Source organism: Xylaria bambusicola, assembly GCF_022495145.1.
Source record: "Xylaria bambusicola strain CBS 139988 unplaced genomic scaffold F5B22scaffold_12, whole genome shotgun sequence".
NCBI lineage: Eukaryota > Fungi > Ascomycota > Sordariomycetes > Xylariales > Xylariaceae > Xylaria > Xylaria bambusicola.
Window position 1 is genome coordinate 65,776 of NW_025953565.1, and position 24,945 is coordinate 90,720.

At 28.6% G+C, this 24,945-nt stretch overlaps 3 protein-coding genes across 3 annotated transcripts; 1 reads left to right on the top strand and 2 right to left on the bottom strand.

Moving 5' to 3' along the window:
* Positions 1-2,171: 2,171 nt before the first annotated feature.
* F5B22DRAFT_644705 (uncharacterized protein) lies at positions 2,172-3,205 on the top strand (the record flags this gene model as incomplete). Its single annotated transcript, XM_047978471.1, has 5 exons — positions 2,172-2,424; positions 2,475-2,600; positions 2,652-2,776; positions 2,840-2,924; positions 2,985-3,205. The coding sequence occupies 5 exons, from the start codon at positions 2,172-2,174 to the stop codon at positions 3,203-3,205; spliced, it is 810 nt and encodes a 269-aa protein (XP_047832506.1).
* A 1,124-nt stretch (positions 3,206-4,329) lies between these two features.
* F5B22DRAFT_644706 (uncharacterized protein) lies at positions 4,330-5,129 on the bottom strand (the record flags this gene model as incomplete). Its single annotated transcript, XM_047978472.1, has 3 exons — positions 4,330-4,638; positions 4,715-4,749; positions 4,862-5,129. The coding sequence occupies 3 exons, from the start codon at positions 5,127-5,129 to the stop codon at positions 4,330-4,332; spliced, it is 612 nt and encodes a 203-aa protein (XP_047832507.1).
* A 441-nt stretch (positions 5,130-5,570) lies between these two features.
* Positions 5,571-6,844, bottom strand: F5B22DRAFT_599046 (kinase-like domain-containing protein). The gene has a single exon (XM_047974423.1). The coding sequence runs from the start codon at positions 6,741-6,743 to the stop codon at positions 5,817-5,819; it is 927 nt and encodes a 308-aa protein (XP_047832508.1). The 5' UTR covers positions 6,744-6,844; the 3' UTR covers positions 5,571-5,816.
* Between the last annotated feature and the right edge of the window lie 18,101 nt (positions 6,845-24,945).

The window sequence follows — 24,945 nt, forward strand, 5'->3', positions numbered from 1 at the left end:
GCCCCCCCCCCCCCCCCCCCCCCCCCCCCCCCCCCCGCCCACGAAAACGATTACTGCAAGGGTTGCGATAGTTATCGGCTTGTTGAAAGTCTGGCAGCTACACTAAAGACTAGCCGCTACGAAATATAATAGGTATGAGCGTTGTATATACGAGATCTTTATATTTTTGGCGTACCTTTTATATTTAAGCGACATCCATTTTCAAACGTACGATTATTTTGACTTAAGGCTACCAGCGATATTTCGCGAAGGCTACGAAACGTTCCGTCAAAGTCCTAAATTGCGAAGCGATTATGATAGGTTTCCTAACCTTCAGGGTGGGATAAATACCTCTCTAAGTAGCGTCTCACTGTATATAGCTTATCTAGATCTTCTCCTTCGTGCAACTCCAGTACACCCACAACCGCCCCCATGTAAAGTGACCGTTATCTCACAGCCATGGTTATTTTCTATACTCCCCTTACCCCCCTCCCCCCAGACCCGGTATGGTACTTATCTAATGAGTAGGCCCATGGAGTCTTATCTTTAGCGCGTATATGCCACCAATATCCGCCAAGTACGTAGGTAACATACTGTTAGGATGCTCGGATGCTTCATTACTTCGTAAGTATATGTAAGTGAACACTAAGGAAGACAGGCAATGACCCCGCGGATGCTTAAGTAGTCTACTATCAGTCTGGGAAAACCCTGCACACCCCCCTGGTCTATTTGACATGGATATTCCGATCAAAATCATACCCGTAACACCTTGTATCTGACGCTCACATGTCAGCTGGTGATACACCGTTACAACAGCTGGAACATCGCACCAACTAGGTATCTAAGACGACCTATCCACGCCAGCGGATCAGAGACATGGGTTCTCCTAAATATTGTTGGCGACATGTACATTGCCAACATCACGGATGTGTAGTCGAGTGTCCTCTATCACAGCGTTGGCCACTGGAATTTCTCCCACGTTTCCAATGGAAAGGCCATTTGCATCTTCAGTAGCTATACTTCTTAGCTCGTTACCTTTCTAGTAGGGACTTGATTTGCTTTTTACCGTCTTTGATAGGAGCAGCACCGGCGAGGCCACTAAGTAACATGATAATTGGAGCCCAGATCGCGAATATATGCATGGTGAATACGGTTGTGCTAGTGATGAAGTATGTCGCGTAATTTGAGTTGGGTATCGTGCAATTATTAGACAAGTATAAACCACCAATAAGTATTGTTGAACAACGAGGAGTTTAAAACGTGTTGTAGTCTTGTGGTTCATAAATCGACAAAACAGTGATACAAGAAGAGAGGCTCGATTGACTGCCTCATCGAGGAGTCGTCGTAGATTATATAGTGAACCCTCTGTGTATTCTCGTTTCCTCCCAGCCTGCTGTTAATCCGTCGGTGGACAAGAATAATAAGTCCCACTTAAACGAGTTCTTACTAGGACATAGAATTTCTGGATCACGATGTGACACAAGAGACATGTGTACCTAGCTGCTGTAGGATCTGCAGGCTGTCGTTGCTCCATCAAACGTCGATTTCCCAGGGCGCCGGTGTTATGTCCATATCTGCTCTTCTCACGTAATATTTATAATTAGTTTTCAAATGTCGGCTTCGTCTTCCGACTGCCGTTGCAGCCTTGTGAGCATCGGCGGCTTTTCAAAGTTACACCATCGCAACTCCGTTGAGGCTGCACCCAACAATTAATCACAAAGACCTGCAAAATTTCTTGAGTCGAATGCTAAAAATAACTTTCTATTAGGGTACAACTCGTTTTCAGCTATCGTCCGTAAGTACTGGGTCAAAGCACATACTCCTCTACACCCATGATCGACAGACTAAGTGGGTAGATTATGTAGATGTAGTACCAACAGTGATTACAGCAGGCTGAAAAGGCTCATGCAGTTAGGTACTATCCACGGTTAAGGCTACTCTCAGGAGATCAAAAAAGGTAGGGACTGATGTAGCACATCAAGCATAATCGACTTACTATACACCTTTTTGATCGGATCCCATCTCAGCCTGGTCTAGGCATGAGTAGTTATAAGTTCTAAGTATGAACGCGGAGAACGTTGCTAGTCCCACGGACTGCCTTGATACGCCACCAGATAACTTTTTCTATGAAATCATTCTTGGGTCTCATTGCATTTACTTATCACTTTCGAAGTTCCGAGTATCTTGGTGCAATGTCTTCCTCCGAAGGATACACATTGCTATATGAGGGAGATGATCAAGCGAGTTCGGTAGTCTCGCCCAATAACGAGCAATGTGAAGCTTTATGTCGCAAGAGATGTAAGAAGGCACGGCATTACGTTGCTTGGAGAACAACATGCTACATCGTCGCCGGTTTGCTTTCCACCCTCCTCGTGATATCCTTCTCTGTAGTGATATATTCACGAATGGATCCGTACCTCTCCTTGCATCGAGGCCGCAGTTGGTGTAAGTTTGACATTGGCGCCATTTACACCAGTAACTAACGATCTTTCAAGCCCCTGCCATTGATGTGCTTGACTACGAGCTTGTCCAAATTGATAGATTAGGGACTTATCGTCACAGTACTTACGCAGGGCCGCCATCGCCAGAACAAGATGAAGCATGGGACAAACTGGTGCGACGTAAGTAAAAACTTCTCGGTGGAAACTAATCCTGAGTACTAACATCAATAGCCTCGTTTTTTCGGGCCTCTCGTGAGGAGATGGAGCGTGCTGGAGAGTCTACGGATGATGCGGTGAAAATAGCCGATGGGGGATATGTCACCGAGCTTGGAGTGTATCATGAGCTACACTGCATTGTGAGCTTTTATTGACAATTTTGTCGGTCGGTAACGCGGCTTATGAGGCTAACAATAATTTAGCGACATCTCAGATTCTACCTTTACCGAGACCACTACTACCCAAACCTGACAAGTTCTCAACAAGAATATCTTTATGTACATCTCGGTTCGTATCAAATTCAACCATATCATGCAAGCTTTACAGACTGACATGAACCATTTACAGACCATTGTTTGGAATCTCTAAGAAAAGTAGTCATGTGTCATGGGAATAGTGCCTTGTATTCATTCAAGTGGCACGGCGATAATGAACCTAGGGCCGCGGTTAAGTCCAATGCACGGTCGGTGTGTGTGAAGTGGGATTCGATTGAATCCTGGAGTTATTCGCGAACACTGCCGTACAATTACCCTCTCCGATGGTCTGGAAGTCCCGACGGCTTGGCATGAGACATGAAAACTACAACACAGGTTAGGACCATGGGTCGAATGAGAAAAGTACAAGTCTCGAGATCACGTTAACGTGATTGAGGGAGCGTTTAGGGAAAAGGTTAAAAGATAGACGTTATATTCCAGTAGAATCATCAACGTTGTGTTTCCAGTTGCTGGTTTCTTGTAGCTGGCTAGCATTCTATTTGGCCCATACCTTGGGAGATAGTACGAGTATCATACATGTCTTTAATCATAGATTGAGTGCTATATATTCTGCAGACTCCTGATATGCTATTGTCAGTAGAAGGGGTCCCAGAGTGAGTAGAAGGTCATTCACAGCCAAGGAGGTAGGTAGAAGGGGTAGTATAGGCGTCGATATTCATTGAATCCTGAACCTTCTAACCCTCGAAGGGGGGTCCAACACCCCTTTATATAGCCAGTAGGTCTAATACAGCCACCCCTAGGGTCTATGTGACCATATCACCTGACACTGCCTGGGAAATATTTGTCAATGAGAAACTTACGCTCTTCGTACGCCAAGTCCCGCGTAATGGCTCAAGGAAGGTGCAGGGAATTTATTAGAAGAGTTTCGACGGCATATAGTCGGCCGCGATCATCTGCCTCTTTTGTAGGTTCGCTCTTAGGGTAGTATCTGAAGTACGCTTCCCGATAACTCTTGTCCGTCATTTTATGACTACAGTGCCCCAACATCAGTTCCGGGCTTGGGTACATTAATGTAATTTTGATAACGTTTACTTTAGGTTTAAAACATAAATCCATAGAAATAGATATTTCTCTACCAGCAGTGTTCATGGTGATTCCGGGGGGGGGGGGGAGACAGGATTAACTTACTGCGCGACTCTCCAAATTGCAACCTCTTTCTTGTGGTGGGCATAGTATGAACAAGCATCATAGACGTAAAGACCCTTTATGCGCCTATCTATCCCTATATTCGACTCCCATAAGTCCCCATGAATTAAACATGGTTTAATTGTTCGACCCTCAGCAGTAAGGGGGTCGAGCAGCCGTGGGATTAGCTTGCTGGATGTAATTTGCATTGCATCCTCCAGGGGCTGCCAATGACCGTTCACCCTCTTCTCGAGCATGTAAACGTCGTTTAACAACCTAGTGAAAAAGCGTGTCTAGCTGCTGTCCCAGGAAGTGGTCAATGGCTGCTCTCCATCGAATGTTGTACAATAAAATCCAAACTGCCCATTGGGAGAGAGGCTCTTATGGTGTAACTCTGCCAGTGTCCTACTGAGTCGTTCGGGATTTGGTAGGCCATGGGTGACGTCTAGAAAGTCGCATACAAGGAAGTGGGTGCCCCTATTATTGTGGCATTCTCCATAACCGCGCGGCTTTGGTCCGATGGCAGGCATTGTATTGTAAATCTCAGACATGGCCCTCAACTCCCCGCATACTCTTTCCGCGCCATTTTCGACACTGATGGTCTAGCCAGAGGCGGTCAGTGAGTTCTACAGATACTTGAAAGGTGACTTAAACAACCTACCTACAAGAAATAAGAACGTGGCCTTCCATGAAGAGCCGTGGCATCAATTTTCCTATGACTCGTTAACCTGATCTCTCCGATATAGTAGCGTAATATCCAGCACAAGAAAGTCTCCTCACTGTAAAAACTTTTAACTCGTACCACCGCAACCTAATTTTGCACACCAGGTGCTCGAATACTTGCCCATATGTTGGCCCACGCTGAAACCTCGTACTTTCGAATCCCGGAGACAATGTCACCTTCTTCCAATACTATTATGGTTAGGATTGGTCGTCTTCTATACAGGTGGAACAGGAACTTCCCGGCTGCCATAGCAGGGTCAATTTCCGTATTATTATCGTGGAAATTTTGGTAATTGATGTGTGACGGGTGAAGGATACTCTCCCGGTCAACCTCATTGCTGCGTCTGGACGTCTCCGTATCAGCAGCCATGATTAAGGGCTTGATAATTATATTTCCTGTGATCCGCTTAAGACCTTAGACAATGTGTAACAGGCCACGAGTTTCATCGCTTTGGAAATCGCTACATGTTAACTTTGGTGCTTGACCGCTTTCCATTCTATATATTCACTCTCCATGACTACAAATCGCGGGCAGGTCATAACAGTAGTTTGATGACCCTTACACACCAGTGCTTTCTCGCCAAGTTGTCAGCCTGCAACCCAATGCATGCACCACCACCAACAGTACATAGATGGATATCGCGGGCCGAATGACTGGCCAGATCACTTGGGGGCCAAATAGGTTAATGGCGCTTGTGCTCCACTAACCTCCGCAAGTTGATAGTAACTCTGGTGACGTTGGATTAAGAAAAATATCATTTAAAATTTCTTGCGTGTCATTATTACTACCCAACTACCTAATTTCTAGCGAGTAGAATATTGCAGGTAGTAGAATAGCTATCATGAGAAGTACTACATTAAGCATTAGTAGAGGATAGTATCTAGGGAGAAGTTTACAGAAGTAAGGGGGACTTAGAAGCTAAAAATTCTTCCATTTCTTACTTCGTAGATATAGACGGTGGGTTACTGTCTAGACAGGCCTTCTGGGCATGTTGCCCTCTGGTTTATCATTAAGGGCTAATTCCTTATAAATATAGACAAATAGAGTGTTAGGCGATCAGTCGCTTCTAGTCCGCCAATCTAGCCACTCATCAACAATATCATAAAACTCTAGTCCTATCAACTCCCGACCGACACGGCGTCTCCAGTCTACCTGTTCAACATCTGTCCCAGCTTTCTCAGGTAGGTCATGCCCACTGGAACACCGAAACTTCGTACAAATCCACTCTTTCGGAACATACCCAGCTGTTTCCCAGTCGATAATAGAAATAGACCCGTCGCTTGCGTCATAGAGGATATTCCCGGGTCCCAGGTCGCAATGATAGAAAACAAAAGACGAACAATCCATCCCTATTTCCTTGCAGTTTTTCAGAAGATTGTCAGAGCTGAAGTCGTATCCTCCCTCAGCTCTGGCGAAGTAATATTCGGTCAAATGCTTGCCATCGACCCCACTAATAGCTTTACCCTTCCAAGCTGCCAACTCCGTACAAATTCTCGCGACGCGGCGGATGCATTCTTGTCTTAATGGTTCATTCATGTCGTACCATAATTCATTCAGTGTTTGGCCGGCAACTCTACTAATAACGATCAAGTACCGACTGGGTCCGAGATCAGTGTGGTAATAGACGTGGGGGATGCGGAAGCTGAGCGGCTGCTTGTTTCGTACGTATTGCAAAGTGTTGTGTTCTCTTGTGGCATCTGGGGTACCTAAGTCTTTCACCTTGACGAAAGCTTCACCAACGCGCCAGACCGCCGAAACATCTCCTGCATCGTAAACTTTTTGAATAACGCCGGTATCGGAGAGTGGCTGTGTCTCCGAAGGAAGAAGGCCAGAAGAGTTAGACAGAACAAAGAAACCGCCTTTACCATCACTCCATGAGGCAGAGCAGGAGGAAGGTGCTTGCATGTGACGTAGAAGCAGTGTTTCTGAAATTAACCAAGATTGGCTGTCAATCTGGCGGATTGATTCACGGACGTGATTCATGTTCACCAATGGGTTATGAACGAAAAGGAGAGAAGTATATAAAGAAAAATGGAAGAAGCAGTATCTCGTTTCAGTTGTGCACGAGATAGTGTAGCATCACGTGAGTTGCAGATTTTCATATTTCTCTCTTCAATTGGTTATCTTCGCTAATTCTCATTGGTCGTTCTAATGCCTGTAGCTGCCGCATGCATACAACAAACAATAGAAACGGCCGAAGGTATTTGGAGACACAAACCGCAAACTTTCTAATAGCGCCTAGCATAGACTTGATACCTGCTTCCCGCTTCTGCCTTGTACTTCTTGCTGCTATATTCGACTATTCGAATCGACCATTTCCCTCGTAGTTTTCGAACACTAACCCATATCTTGAATTGTGGAAGGAAGGGCTCAAACATCTAGAGTCTTTTCTGGCTTTGCTAGCTCTATATGCCTAGTGTAATTACAAATCAGTCTTGCTTGAAGCAAGGCCCAGGGGCTCGAAGTACCTACGCTGTTGTCCGGAAGCGCCGACACGCCAAAGCTGGCTTCAAGTACCCTCTTCGGCGTTGTGCTTCATGCCAACACCCACGACTATCACAGGGGCTCTTTTAACTTCGGGTAATATGATAACCAAGTCAGTTGGCACGAAGCCTAGAGTGACACCGACTCTTGAACAATGTCTCGCGACCGCCTTGGTGAATATCAATAGCAGCTTTCTAAGTAATTGAGATTGCCGAGCTAAGTGATTTCGAGTTACAATTCTTAGCTGTCAGTGTGAGAGCCGCTTGTTCGACTATGATCCGGGCGCTGGCAATCAGGGGTCCAAGACAAGCATGGACGGTCGACATTTATTTATAGTTGTTGCACTGCGCGCCGTCGAAAAGATGCTTCTGGGTTTTGTTGTGTAAGTAGCACAGTCTTTTCTCCTCAGCCATTCATCCTTTCAACGCGAAATATCTGGGACGTTAATATGATACGTACAAGCACAAGGCTCCCGGAATGATATGTTCGGTGCTGACACGAGAACTAGCTCTAATGATAGCAGTAGGTATCGATACCAACTCGCTTGACCAGCGCAGCTTATACCTCCTCTAGGACCTTCAGTGTAAACTCACTTTCCATTACTCGTATTATTATTATTATATACCCGCTGTGCCGCCTACGCGGCGCGGTCCTTCTACCTATATAGCCATAAGTAAAACCATACGATAGCCGGATAAAAACCCCATACAACCTCTAGCTACTGCTTCGCCGCTTCTTAGCCCTATATAAGCTAGTACACTTTATCTAACTATATAATAGGAAAAGGGAAAGTAAAAAAGCTTGGACTCTTTTACTTTCCTTATAATCCTTAATTATTTAAAAAGGAAAGGAAAGCCTTTTCCCTTTTTTTAGGGACCTTTAGGGGGGCCCTTTCGGCCTTCCTACTTAAATTTTTTTTTTTCGTATTCCCCCTTTTTTAATCCCTTTAATCCTTTTAGCTTTATTATATATAATTATTCTATTAATATTTAATAGCTACCTTATAATTATTTTTATTTTTATTAAGTTTTTTATTATTATTTATAAATTTTTATTAATTTATAATTATATTTTAATTAATTTTTTAATTAAAATCTTCCTTTTATCTTTTAATAATTTATATTATAGGATTATATATTATAAAGTTTTTTTACTTTTTATATATTTATAAAAGGAAGTTAAAAACTTTAAAACCTTTTTTTTATATAGGAAAGTTTTAAGCTTTATTTTTTTAATTTATATTTATATTATTAAAGTTGCTTTATACTTTAAAAATGTATAAAACTTTTATAATACTTTTTTTTATTAAGCTTTTATTCCATTATTATAAAGTAATTATATTTTATTTTAATATAACTTTATCTTTTTTTTTATTTTTTAATTAAAATATTATTTAATTTTTTTCCCTTTATTTATTTATTTTATTAATAATTTAAGTTTATAATTAAATTATTTTATAATTAATTTTTTATATTATTTATAAGTTTTCCTTTAATTTACTTTTTAATTTATTATTTTTAAAATATTTATATAAATTAATTAACCTTTATTATAGCTTTTATTAATACTTTATAATAAATTAAATTTTTTAATTAACTTTTATTTATTATTACTTTATTATTTAAATATAAATTAATAAAAGGTATATTTAATTTTATTTTAAATTAATATATTAATATAGCTTTAAAGGCTTTTATAATATATTTAATATAAATATTTTAAATACTTTTAAAAAAATTAACTATACCTTTTAATTTATTTCCTTTAAATTATTTATATTATATAATTATTTTATATATTAAAATACTTTATATTATTATAAAGTAAATTTTTTTAACTTTTATTATATTATTACTTTATATTAAGTTTTATAATTTAATTATTATATATATTTAAATATTTAACTTTTTTTTAAATTTAATAAAATATTATTTTTATTTAAGTTTTTTATTTAATTATATTTTTAAAAACTTTATACTATTTATTAATTATATTATTATTTATTTAAATTTAACTTTTTATTTAAATATTTTTTAACTTTTAAAGAAATATATAAGTTTATTTTTTTAAAGGGTAAATTTTATCCTATATTTTAATATTTAAATTTTATATATTTATTATATTACTTTTAAAACTTTATAATTTTATTTTATTTAAAAATTAATTATAAAAAGGTTTATATTATTTATAAATTTATTATAACTATTTTTTAATATATTATAAGGTTATTATATAATATTAATATATATAAAAGGAATAATAAAGGTAAAAGGGAAAAGCTTTAAAAAACTTTTACTTTTAAAAGAATTAATTAAAAAGCTATATTATTAAAATAAAGTTATATTAATCTTTTAAAAATAAATAAATAAACCTATAATATTATTTATAATAAATAACCTTTTTATTAAAAAATATAAATTATTCTTTTTTTATTAATTATATTAAAAGCTTTAATAATATTTAATTAAAGGAAGGATATAATACCTTTATAATTAAAGGCTATTTTAATTACTTTTAATATTAATTTAATTATTATATTTATTAATTTACCTTTCCTATTTTCTATTTAATTATTTAATAATAGTTTTTCCTTTTTAATTACTTTTATTAACCTATAATTAAGGATATTTAAGGATATAATTAAAAAGATCTTTAAAAAACCTTTAATAACTTTTTAAATTTAAATTTAATTATTAAATAATTTAAGCTATTATAATTAAAAGTTTAACTTTTACTTAATAGGAAGCTTATATTTTAAGTATAAATAGTAAATATAAAGGAAAATGGAAAAATAATAATAAATAACCTATTTATTAATAATATAATGGAAAATTAAAATAAACCTATTAATAATATAACTATAATATAATAATTACTTAATAGGAAGTAAGTTATTATTAATTTAAAAGGAATTAAAGGGATATTAAATAAAATATTTAAATTAATATTATAGCTTATAATAAATAGAAAAATAAAAGAAAAACTTTCTTTATAAAAAAATATAAAAAGGATATAATTAATTTATTCCATTTATAAATTAATTATAAAATAAATAAAACTAAAATTAAATATAAAAAAAAGAAATAATATTTTAATTATTTAAAAGGATTTTAAAGAAGCCTTATAAAAAGCTTTATAATAAACTATATATATAATAATAAACCTTTTAAAATTATAAGCTTAAATAATAATTATTATATAGTTAAATAATATTAATAAAGTAATATTGTTAAAGTATAATAAAAAGATCTTTATTTAAATTAAGGAATAAATAAATAATTTTAAAAAAAAATATTAAAGGATATTATAAGAGTAATAAATATAACATTCCTTAAAAATAATATTATTATAATAAAAAAGCTATATAGTAATAATATAATAATAATATTTAAAAATATAATATTAAAAGAAGTAATAAATAAAAAGTAAGTAATAAAAGCTTTTAATAAAGGGTTAAAGTTATAATATAAAAAGGTAATTATAATTATAAAAAGGATTTTAAAAAATTAAATTTAAAAAATATATATAAATAAAGAACTATTATAATTATTTTAAAAGGAATATTTAAATATTATATATTATAAAAGGATAATATTTAAAAATAATAAAATAAAGCTAATATTTATTATTATTTATATTATTAATATAATAATAATAAAATTAATATATAATAATAACTTTTTATAAAAGGTTTAACTTTTTAATTATAAACCCTTTTTATTAAAATTAAAAATTATATAATACTTTAATTATTATAAATATAAATATATTATAAAATATTATAAAAAGGACTTAAAGTATAGCCTTTATATAATATTAAAGTATTAAAAAAAAAAGAAATGTTTAATAAAGAAAGCTAATAAAAGGAAAAAGTGTATAAATTATAATAAAGCCTATATAGCTTAAAATAAAAGATATAAAAGGGAAATAAAAAAAATAAAGTAAAAGTAATATATATATTATAATTAAGGAGCTTTTAAAATAAAAAGGAAATAAAAGCTATAAATAAAAAAGTAATTAACTTTAAGGCCTTTTTAATATTAACCTTTACCAAGCTTTGTTAAAATTAGCTAGCAACTGCGGGTGCCTTACTGGGTGGCTCAGTTGGTGCTATAGTAGGTGCTATAGTAGGTGCTATAGTAGGTGCTATAGTAGGTGCTACAGTAGTGCCACAGTAGGTGCCTTAGTAGGTGCTGCAGTAGTGCCACAAGGGCCGCCATAACAGTATTACAAGGGCCGCCACAGCATTGCTATAATAGCTGCTACAGTAGTTCTACAGTAGCTATTACAGCAAAGGCTACAGTAGGTGCTACAATGCCCATCATACCCTTAGTTAACTTATCAACTGGTGCGCTAAACTGCTACGCTAAACCTACCTTAATTGGTTTCGCCCTATTAAAACCTGCTTTAAAGGGGCTTGCCCTAACTAAGTGGCCCAGCTAACTTGCTAGGGGCATTAGTTATTCCGTTAGCTAATGTATTAACTAAATCGCTAATAACGCTATTAACGTTAGGTTTTAACGTATAGCTTAATAAGTATTTTAATAAGCTTAACGGGTATATTAAAAGTATTAGTTAATTTATTAATAAAATTACTAATAGTATTATTAGCGTTAAATTTTAATATATAGTTTAATAAATATTTTAATAGCTTAATTAATATATTAAAACTATTAGCTAATTTATTAAGTAATATATTAAAGGGTATTATTAGTATTAAAATTTAATTAATCTTTTAATTAACGTTATAATAGCTTAATTAAAAAATTAAACCTATTATAAATATTATAAATTAAATATTATTAATATTAATTATACTATATAGCGGTTTATATAATTATTAAAATTTTCTTATTTAATTAATAGATTTTTTAAATAATATACTTCTTTTAATCCTTTATATTTAATCCTTATAATAACTTTATTTATTATAAAGCCTTTACTTTTAATATTATAAACTTTATACCTTTTATTATAACCTTTACTATCCTTTAACTATAAAGTAAGCCCCTTTTATAATATTTATTATAAATGTTTTATAAAGGATTAACTTTTAATAAGTTATAAGCTTAATATATTTATTATTAAGCCTTTTTATCTTATTGCTATTTATTAAATAATAATAACTATAATCTAATATTATAAGGGCTATTATACCCCTATTAACTTTCCCTATAGCTCTTCCACTATCTATTATAATACCTACTATAGCCTACATTATATTACTTACCATAATACTTCCAATAGTGCCCTTTGCCCCCTATTGTACCTACTACTACAACCACTATCTCCTTTTCTTCAGCACTTTTTATAATACCCACCTTAATACCTTTAATAATAGCCTTCGTCTACTATTACAACTATTATTATACCTATTATCCCTCACTCTTTAATGCTTAATTTAACATTTAATATAAGCTATAACCTATATTATTAATTATTACCATAGCATTACTGCCGTTATAACTAAGCTACTATTTAAAAAAGCTATTAGGGCTTTTATTAAATCTTATAATAACTTTATTAAACATTTAAATAATTTAATATAAGGTATTAATAACCGATTATAAAGCTTATAAAGCTTTAAAATTAACTATTAAACTATTATAAATACCCTTTTAATATAATTTATTAAATAGTCCAACTAAATAACTGCCTTTTAATTTATTATCTAATTTATTATTTAATTTATTAAAACCCCTATACCTATACCTATTATTACTTTTAAACCTATAGTTACCTTTAATATTCCTATTATAATATAGGAATAATTAAGTTAAAAGATTATTAAATAAATTAATAACTTCCTTAAATTTTAATAATTATAGGGCTATAATAATTATAATTAATAGCTTTAAAGCTTAACTATTACTTTTAAAGCTTTAAAATTACCTAACTTTATTATTAAGCCTTTTATATTATAGGTATATAATAACCCTAATTAAATTATAATATTATTATTACTTCGAAATAATTATAGCCCTATACTTTAAAGTAATATTAATTATATTTATAACCTTATAAAGGTTTATAATACCTTTATAACCTTTTATAAATTTAATAATATTATAAAAAGAAATAGCCTATATTAAGCTTTTTATAGTTTAAAGTTCTTTATTAATAGGGATTTTAACAGCTTTAACGTTAAATTTAACAATTTAATAATTAAATTAATTAAAAAAGGTATTAAAATAAATATTATAAACCTTTAAAACAATTATTTAAAGGCCTTAAAAGCTAATTATATTATTTAAATTAATTAAATTAAGCAATTTATTAAAACCTTTATAGTAATTAATCTTATTAAAGCTATTAAACTTATAATAGAAACCCTAATAATAAATGCCTTATAGAATAGTTATAACTATTAAAAGTAAGGATTTTATACCTTTAAAACTATTATAATAGCTATTAACTATATTACTATATATATTATTAATTAAACCTATAATAACTTTAATAATAAAAGCTATAAGGGTAGTTATAGGGGTAGCTATAATAACTATAATAGCTAAAATTAACTACCTAATAATATTAAAACAACTATTAATAATACTATTAGCCTAATTATTAAATCCACTTTTTAAGTAATTTAAAAAACCAATTAATAAAACCCTTTAATAAACTATAACCTTATTAAAGTAATTATTAATTTATTTATATTAATGGTTAATTAAGTATTTAAACTAATTATTAAGGTCCTTTAATTATATAATATAAATAATATTTATTATATTTATAATAACCTTAATTAGTTTAATAGCTATAAAACCTTTATAGGCTTTATAGCCCTTATAGTTATAATGGAAGAACTATTAACCTTTTATAGCTTAAATATTATTAAACTTAAAGTCTATTATTTAAATAATAATTATAATATTTTTACCTTAAAAAAGGTATTATATATCTTAAAATTTAGTATAAATATTATTTTAAGTACTTTATATTACCTTTTTAAGGGGTCCTTTAAGGGATTTATATTATATAATAACGAAGGAGAAGCTTTAACTATATTAAATTTTTAATAATTAAACTTCTATTTAGCCTTAAAAGAAAGGCTTTTAACCCTTAATTTGGGCGTTAGCAATTATGCTATAAAAGGGTTCCAACCTTTATTATAAGCATTAAGGGGTAACCCTTTATAGGGTAACCCTATATAGGGTAATACCTTATTAGGCATTATTAACCCTATTAAGAATTATTATAGCAAGGTATTAGTTACTATAAGGGATAAATTAATAGACTTAAAGGCTACGGATAGTAAGGCAAGCTTTATAAGCCCTTATTTAAGGGGCCTATTAACCCCTATAATAGCTCTATTTAAGTTATTAAAATCTATTATATTATAGTATTGCAGATTAAGCTATATAGGCTTACCCCTTTTAAAAAAAACCGTTAAAATAACTATTAATATTCCTATCTTAAATTTTATAAATAAAAAGGACTTTTTTTATATTAAATATATTATTAATAAGGTTATTCGAAAACTATTACCTATAATAATAGTAAACCTAATAATTGCTTTAATAATTATAATAGGTAACCTATTTATTATAAAGCTTATACTTTATTTTAAAACCTTTTATATATTAATCTTAATGGATAAAAAAACGTAATATAAATAGATTTACCTATTAAAAGATAAATTAATACTTATTATATATATTATTATTAAAGGGGCCTTTAAAAGCTTTAATAACTACTATAAGTACTATTTAATTACCTTTTACTTTAATTTTAATATTAAAGTTAATAATTAATTTATAAAGGATTAATTAAATGCTAAAGGTATTAAATTTAATACCTTTAACCCCTATATTTATAAATAGAATAGCTTAATAAAACATTTTATAAAGGTTATATTAAACCATTTTAAAACTACCCTATAAGTTTTAAACCTATTGTTATACCTTTAATATTATATTATAATAGTTATAATAAACTTAATAAACTATATAACGGTTATTAATAGGAACTTAACCCCCTATTAGCTTTTAAAAGATAAATTGGAATTTATTATAATGCCCTATAAACTATTATTAATACGCTATAAAGTTATTAGTTTTAGGTACCTACTTACTATTCTATACAAACTATAGGTTAAAGCTTATAAATTAATAAAATATATTAAATAAAGCTAAATTATAATAATCCTTAATATTAAAACCTATTTAATATATATACTTAAAAGGTATACTATTTAATAATTAATTACCCTAAAGCTATTAAAAAGCTTTATTCTTATTATAAAGCTTTTTAAACCATTTATTAAAGGTTTAACTAATAATTTAAAAAGCTTTATTAATAAAGTTCCTAATAAAGCTATTAATAACCTATTCTAGCATTATATACCCCCTAGCTATTTAAAAGGCGTAATAGCTATTAAAGCTAAGGGCTTAAAGGGGTTAACTATTAAATATAGCATTAAAAAAACCCTATCTTAATCATTAATTTAATTATTAAACCCCTTTATTTTAATAAAATTACCTATTATAAACGCTAAATAAAGGAAATAATATAACATTTTTAATAACTTACCTTATTAAAACCTACCCTATAATAACCTACCTTATAACCCTATAGAGTTAAATAACCCTTATATAGCTACTATAAATATAATAGTCCAAAGTATTGTTTATACTATTATAGCAGCCTTTAAAAAGCTTAAAGGGCTATTAAAAGCTTTAAAAACCCCTAAATAAAACCATTAGCTAGTAGCTTATATAATTAAATTTAAATAACTATTAAAATTAAAAGCTTTATACTTTATATTTATAAATATATTAGGAAAATACCTTATAAATAACTATTAAATATTAAAATAAAAGTTAAATACCTTAAAAAAGATTATTAAATATAAAGTTAAGCTAATTATTAAAAGCTTTAAATAAACCCTTAAAATTAACTTTTTAAAGACCTATATAGCTATTATTATTCTTTTAACCTAATAGCTATTATTAACTTTAATAGCTATTTTTAATTAAAAAATAAAATTAATAGATTTTATAAGGGCCTTTTTAAATAGTAACCTTCCTAAAACTATTTATTATAAACCTTTAAATAATTTATAGGCCCTGCTAAATAACCTTAAAATATTAGAATTAGTTATAAAATATAGCTATTAATTAAAGCTTATATTAATATTTTAACTATTAAAGGCCCTATATAGCCTTAAATAAGCCCTTCGTTAATAGTAAGAAAAGCTAATTATACTATTAAAAAACCTAGGCTTTAAACTATTAGTTAATAATTCTTTAATATATTATAACTAAGCTATAAAGCATTTTATAATAGCTTATATTAATAATTACCTATTAATAAGCTTTAATAAACATTACATTTAATAGTTAAAGGATAAAATTAATAATATATACCCTATAAAAGATAAAAGCCCTATTAAATAGTTTTTAAGGGCTAAAATATAATAAAATAAACCTAATTAAAAGCTTTATTTTAATTAACTTTAATATATTTAATAAGCTTTAAAAAAGCTAAATTTAATAAATATTAAAACTATTAAAGTTCCCCTTTAATTAAATATTATAAAAGCTTTAAAGCTTAAAATACTATTAAATATAACGGATAAGCATTATTATTTAATACTTATAGGAACTATTAATTACTTTATATAAATAACCAGGTTAAATATTACTTTTAATTATTAATAGTTAATTATTAAAATATAAAACCCCTATAAAATATACTTATTTACCGCTATAGGGCTATTTAAATACTTAAAAGGAATTGTTAAACTTACCCTTAACTATAGCTTTTATTATAGTTGAAGTATTACGTATAAGGCAAAGCTTATATTAGGGTACTATTTATATATTTATTGTAAGATAGAGAACGGAGGAAATATTCTAAGTATAAAAAGTATGGCAAAGTATTTTAATACATATAGCGAAGCAATAGTTATATGGTGATTGCGATACGCGTGGCAGTATAGCTATTTAGGCCCTAAGCTCCAGGTGGGTTACCAGGCCAGCCACCGTAACTACCCCCCCCTTCAAAAAATTCTCACCCTAAGAATTGAACTTATAGCTTTCGCGTTACTACTATCTAATTGAAAGAAGGATAGCTTTAGGTTTTTACCCTTTTATTATTATACTATAGGCCTTTAATCCGTAGGAGCGCTTTAAATATTTTTATAATATGTTATAGGTTATACTTATTAAGTTTACTTATAATAGTATTTATTATATTCCTTTTCCTTAATTTACATAATAGTACGTTCTATATATCCTTTAATATATTATTATTAAAGTATACCTTATTAAACTTATCCTTTTTTATAGCCTTTAATTAATCCTTTAATCTTTTTAGTAGTCCTATAAACTTTAGGTTTTCTTTATAAAAGTTAAGTAGTAATTTTAGGGAATTTTTAAAATTATTAATAGGGTATTATTAATTATTAAAGTTTTAACCCTTTTAGTTAACTTAATATTAAAGGGTTTTTTTATAATATAATTAGGACGTTTTGATTTTTTTAACTTTTTATTCTTTTTTATTAATATTAGGATTAATAATTTTATTATTAAGTTATTTAACTGCCTATTTTAATAAAGGCATATTAGGGTATTTTTATAATTGGTTAGTATAGTAAAGGTTTATCAATTATTAATTATTAAAAACTTTAAAATAATAAATAATAGGTCTGGTTTATTCGATAATCTTAAAGTATTATTATATTATTAAATAATTAAGTTTATTAAAAGGATAATTAGTTATTTATAATTGCTTTTTTTTAGGATAAATATCCAATTACCTATATTAAAGTTTAATTTTTTATAATAGCGGTTTTCCTATTTAATCGTTTTATTTTATATTTATTTAAAGATTATTTAAGCTATATTAATATATTTTTTAATAATTTTAAGTTATTATTAAGCTTTTTTATAATTTAATTATTCCTTTATAGGAAGTTTAATTATATTTATAATATAATTCATTTAATTATAATATATTAGTATTAGGAATTTAAATAGGATTTTATAGGGTTATAACTTAATTAATTTATACAATAATAAGGTAGTAGTAAAATTTATAGCAGGTAAGGTATTACTTTAATTATTCTAATAATAGTTATAATATAATTATAACCTTTAATTTAAATATTTAATAGTAATTTTAAGCTATTTTGCTAATTTATAATATCCTATTAAAGATAATTTTTATTCAATACTTAATATTTTAACTATTTTATTTATAAACGAAGAAATAAACTATAGGCCTTTATTGGAGTTTATTTATTTAAGTAATCTATATATACAAAAAGGGCCTTTGTAATATAAATGAATTACCTTTTAAACGGTTATTTCTTTAATATAAAGTATTAATTATAGTACTTTATTTAACCTATCTATTATTATAAAGATATTCTTTCCTTTTTTATTATTTATTACTATCTTTTTAAAATCCATTATAATATAGCAGAATAGTTTTAATAATATAGGTATAGGTTATAAAAAACCTAAAGTTTTATTATAAAAAACCTTTATAGGTTAATAAGTTATACAATTTATAATATAAATTTTATAATCTTTTTCTAATCTAGGCTATTAATATTAAATAGCTATTAGCTATTTTATCTTATTCTAATTAAGGTAGGCTATAATAATCCAATTATATACTTTTTAAATAATATATATATATATATAAAGTTTATATTAAGCATTATTAATTTACCCTTATAAATAACTAATCTTTTATTTATATATTAATTTTTATTATAACTTAAAGTACACTTATAATAAAAGGTAAATATATTTAAATTCTAATTATATTGGAGAACTTTATTTATTAATAATATAAAGGGGGAAAGTGTATTAAATTTTATAATGTTAATAGCTTCCATAATACTATTAAAACTAAACAGTTTACTAATGGAAAGGTTAACATTAAGGTTTTTTATTATTGGGCAGAACATTATTATATATCGATATTTCTTTTTTTTAACCTTTTATATATAAAGGTCTTCCTATTTTTATAATAGGGCGTTAGCTATTATATTTTCTTTATTTGGTTAATAAATAATTAAAAAGTTATATTAAGTAAATAAGTTAGCCTATCCAGCTTAATGGAAGTTTAGCCATTATTTAGTGCTAAAGTATTCCAAAGTCTAATAATCGGTAATAATAAGGAAGGGGTCCCTTCATTAAATACCAATTAGTTCTAGTTTCTAAAATTGTAACCCTTTAACTATTATTAATAACTTTTTATTAGGAATACTATAATTTATTTCTGCACTATATATCATTTTAAAATAAAAAGTAACAGGGTACTATTTACTATCTTCCCCCCATTAAAAAAAGCATTCAGCATAAATTCCGTCTAATGCATCTATCTTTATTTTAGTCTCTTTATTAAAATTGAAGTAAGTAAGCACTAGTGCTTTAGTTAATCAGATTTTAAACTAATCAAATACCTTTTAATAAGCATTATCCTAATAAAAAATAGTATCTTTTTTAATAAGGTTATATAATAGCTTAACGATTTAGTTATATTCCTTAATAAATTGTCAGAAGAAGTTATAAAATCCTAAAAATAATTATACCGCCTTTATATTAATTAGTTTATTTTAATTATATATTATAACGGTCTTTTTAGGGTTAACTTTAATCTTATTATATTTTATAATAAATCTTAAGTACTTTATTTTAATAATATAAAATTTACATTTTTTTAGGTTAGCTTATAAGCCTACTTATTAAAGCTACTTTAAGACTTTTCTAATATACTTTTAATGTTTAATTAGGTTATTGGAATAGATTAAAATATTGTTAAAATATATACTATAGAAATTATCCAAATATTTATTTATAATCCTATTTATATACTATTAAAAGGTAGCTAAGCTATTAATTAAATTAAATAGTAATATTTTATATTTAAATATACCTATATAAGTTTTAAATATAATTAAATCTTTATAATTTAAATATATATATTAGAAGTCGGTCCTCTATAGGGCATCTATAGTGAATACTATAGAAGGGTCTCACCCTGTAGCTGAAGGATAGCGGAGGCTATAGTGGAAGGTACGGGGTCTATAGTGCTGGAAGCAAGGGCCTTATAGTGGACAGGGTCACTATAAGGACTGAGTGTAGGGGACTGAAAGGAGTGTATTGCTTGAAGAACCTATCAACTAAGTAAGGAAATTCCAGCGGTTATATAGACCGCTATACAGTACAGTTAGTGCTAATAGCACCTAATCTACAGTGCCTACAGTGGGCCCAATCTCCCAGCCAAGCCACTACAACGTCAGCTGAAGGATCAGCTGAATCTTAATGCCAGTAGTGCCCTCTAGCATGCCACTTAGTGGACTGGCTAGTGGCCTTAGCATGCCAGCTAGGCCACTAGAACACCCGCTAAGCTGTGCGCTGAAACCTAGCGCCAGTAGCGCTGTCAGCGATCCAGTTAGTGAACTGGCTAACGCCCTTAGCATGCCCGCTAGGCTCACTAGGACACCCGCTAAGCTGCGCGCTGAAACCTAGCGCCAGTAGCGCTGTCAGCGATCCAGTTAGTGCACTGGCTAGCGGAGTGACCAGTGCCCCTAGCGAGTCAGCTGGGCCACTTAGTCAGGGCGGGCCCCTCTAGGGCGGGTCTTGGCAGGGCGAGACCTGCTAGGGTAGGTTTAGCGTGGCAGTTAGCGCACCAGTTAGTGAGTTGGCTAGGGGTGTGATGGGCACTGTGGCACCCACTGTAGCCTCTGCTGTGACAGCCACTGTGGAACTGCTGTAGCAGCCACTGTGGCAGTGCTGTGGCGGCCCTTGTGGCACTGTTGTGGCGGCCCTTGTGGCACTGCTGCAGCACCTACTGAGGCACCTACTGTGGCACCACTGTAGCACCCACTATAGCACCTACTGTGGCACCAACTGAGCCACCCAGTAAGGCACCCGCAGTTGCTAGCTAATTTTAACAATATATAAATATGATAGAATGCTTATCGTACATTAATTTTAATAAAGATTTTCGCTTTTATAATTTTTACTAAAGTTTTATCAATTAATAATAAAGGGTATTTATCCTTTTTTATTAAAGTATTAATATGTTTATAATTGATATATAATTAAAAACTACTATTTCCTTTATGGGCTATTAAGATAGGAATAGTATATAATACGTTACCTAGTATAATAAAACCCTTATATAGATTATTAAAAATGTATTCCCTTATTGCTTCTAATTCTTTAAGTAATATTTAATATAAAGGGCTATTGTTTAAATCTTTAGTTCCTTTTTTTAATAAGAATTTAATATAATAATTAATTGGGTAGTTTGGAGCTAGGGTATTAAAGTTTATTTTATTAAATATACGTAATAAATTCCGGTATTCTTTGGGCATTATATCCTATGCCTTTTGTTATAACTTTTTGCTTTTTCCGTTGGGGAATAATTTGGGCAGTTTATTTTTATCCTTTTTTGTATAGATTATTAAGTTAATTTTACTTAGATAGGTTATTTATACTTTTGCTTTATTTTATATTATATTATAAAAGAAAGGTATAGCATTAATAGTAAAAATATTAATAAGGGGTTAATGTTTATACTATCCTATTATATTTTTTTTTAATTAATAAGGACTTTATATATTATATTTCTATTTCTTTAGTGGTAGTTAAATATTATACTGTAGGGGCTTTTTATCTTAAAGGGTTATTAATAGTTAGTAGTTTATTTTATTTATATCTTTTATTTGGGGGTTAAAAGTTATTAAAAGGCTTTTTTAATATATTTCTTACTTTTTAGGAGGTAAAGGTAACAGGTTAATTGGTAAGTTAAATAGGTAAATATAGGTTTTATTAGGTATGTTTTCTACTATTAATAGTAACGGCTTTAGCTTTTAAATAAATTTAGGATATTAATATATTAGAAATTTCCTATTTTTCTCCTTTTTATTAACCTTTAATCTTTAAACGAATTTAGGATACCGGTATATTATAAACTTTATTATATTTTCTTTATCTTTATTACTCCCTTTTTTATCCTTAAACGGTAGTCTTAATAGGAATATATAGCATTATTTCTAAATATTAAGTAATATATTATATATTTAATAAAATATTTTTCTAATTAAGATTGGATGCTTTATATTAATTACTATTAAGGGTACCTTTTTAAAAGTTTATTCCTATAAATAGAAGTTTATTATTAAAGCTTTTATTATACTTTGGCAGGATTTCGTATTATATTTTATTATTAATTATTTTGTAAAATTCTTTATAACTTTAACATTGGTAGATAATATTATTTTTTAACAATAGTTAAATTTATAAATAAATATTTATTTACTTCTATATTAATAAGTGCTTATAAATTAAATTTATATTGATTTATATTTATTATATAGTTTATAAAAAATAGATTTCTTTTAATATATAAAGTTAAAAAGTCTTTTATATTAGTAATTTTTAATATAATCCTTAAAAGGGAGTTTAATAACTTCAGGGTTAAGTATTTTCTAATTTATTGCTTTTAAGGTTTTTGGTTATATTGTTACTATTATTCTTTCCATCCTTAAAGTAGGTATATAATGCTGTAATATAAACCTTATATTTAATATTAAGTCCAACTAGCTTTAATGTTTATCTATTTTTAAAGCAATCCTTAATAATATATCCCTTTTCTTTATATATAAAGTAACGTTTTTATTTAATCAGCTTTTTTAACTTGTTATAAGGTAGGTTAGGTTTAAGGGATCTTAATAAGAAATTTGTTATTAGTTTAGGCCTATTAAAATTATTTATAAATTGATTTTAATTTTATCAGTAGTTATTAGTATTATTATTTTTAATATTAAAGCTAGACTAGTTTTTTTTAGTTATTTTATATAGTTTATTTATTATATCAGTTTTAATTATATTATAGATAAGCTATTTATATTGGAAAATAAATGCTTTAAATTTAATTTTTTTATTAAAATATTTTTAAATAATTTGGTTTTTAATATAGGAGTTTAACTAGTTATAGAATTCCTACTTTTAATCTCTTTTAACAAGGTAATGTTCTCCAGTAAGGCGGATAAATAAATTTTTAAAGGTTTGGAAGTTGGTAAGGGTTCCTATTTCTAATTTCTTAAATTTAGCGTTTACCTTCTACTTCTTATTAAGGTTGTTATATTTTTGCTTTAAATGTTTTATAAGTGCCTTAGGCATTTTTAATTGCTTTAGGTAGCCGTTTTCAAGGTAGGGCATAAGGTCCTGGGCTACCTTTCCACCTAAATAGGACTTAATATTAAATATTTTAAACTATTCGGTAAAAAACTAACCTATATTATCTTTAAAACGGTTAGTTTAATTATAGTACCAAACTATAAAATTAACCTTATTAGTTATAAGGTTATTAAAAAAAATAAATATATTAATTTTTAATAACTTTTTTTTTTTTTAGTTAACCGTTTTTGTTAAAGGAACCAGTAGTAAATCTGCCTAAACTAGGTTTACCGGATCTGCTATTAAAACTATTATTAAAATTTAAGAATTATCCATAGCTTTATATAATAAGGTTAATAATTAATTAATTTACTTCATTCACCTTTACTTTTTTATTTTTAATTTTTTATCATATAATGTTAAGTATTATTTCCAACTTATTTAATTATTATTCTTTCTCTTAATAGACATTTTCAACCTAGGTTTTTATAACTTTAAAGTTAAAGCTTCCAATAAATACTTAATAATAAAGGTTTTAAATAATAAAGTCCTATATTTCTATAATATAAAACTATAGTACGATTTTTTAAAATAAGGCTTTACAATTAATCCTATATATATTATCAAATGCTTTTTAGTTTATTATTCTATTAAATATAGGGAATATAGTTTTTTTAATAAAAATAGCTACTTTAAAGTAATAATTAATAATATCTTCTTCTTTTAATTATATATATTTAACTATTATTTATAAAGTGTATATATTTATTTTATAGTAGATATTGTTTATATTAGTTATATATTTTAAAGTTAATGTATCCCTTTTTATAATAGTTTAAAATTTCTATTAATAGGTAGAGGTAAGCTCTTCTTAAGCATTTAAAAAGTTATTATTTTTAAATTCGAAATGGCTATTAATATAGGAATTTTTAAGTAGGTTAATGATTAAAGTTCCAAAAAAGTAACAACCTGATTTAGTCTTAAGGAGTTATTCATAATATATATATAACATTATTATATTTTTAAGGTTAAACCTTATAATCTTCTTTCCGTTATTAGAAATAAGTATAATTAGTTTAAGTATAATAGGCCTATCTTTTAAAAACCCGCTTAAGGTAAATAAACTAAATATAATCGGTAAAGTAAATTTATCTTAAGATTAATTTATACCTTTATTTAAGCGGGCTATACTATGTTAATTTTTATTTTAGGAAGTAATCATTTACTTTAGCGTAAATTACTTATAGGGTTTAAGAGAGAATCCAATTAATAAGTCTTTCCGTTAAATGCTAATAAGGTTAGCAGGGTTGTTTAATTAATATAAATATAAAGCTTTTCAATTATTAAGTTAATCTTACGATTATTATAATTAGAATATTACGTATAAGGTAAAGCTTATATTAAGGTACTATTTATATATTTATTATAAAATGGAAAACGGAGGAAATATTTTAAATATAAAAAGTATAGTAAAGTGTTTTAATATGTATAGCGAAGCGATAGTCATGTGGTGATTGTAATACGTGTAGCAATATAGCCATCTAGGC

What these genes read in the sequence shown, in the direction of transcription:
- F5B22DRAFT_599046 (XM_047974423.1), bottom strand. Translation starts at nt 6,743, where the DNA reads ATGAATCACGTCCGTGAATCAATCCGCCAGATTGACAGCCAATCTTGG.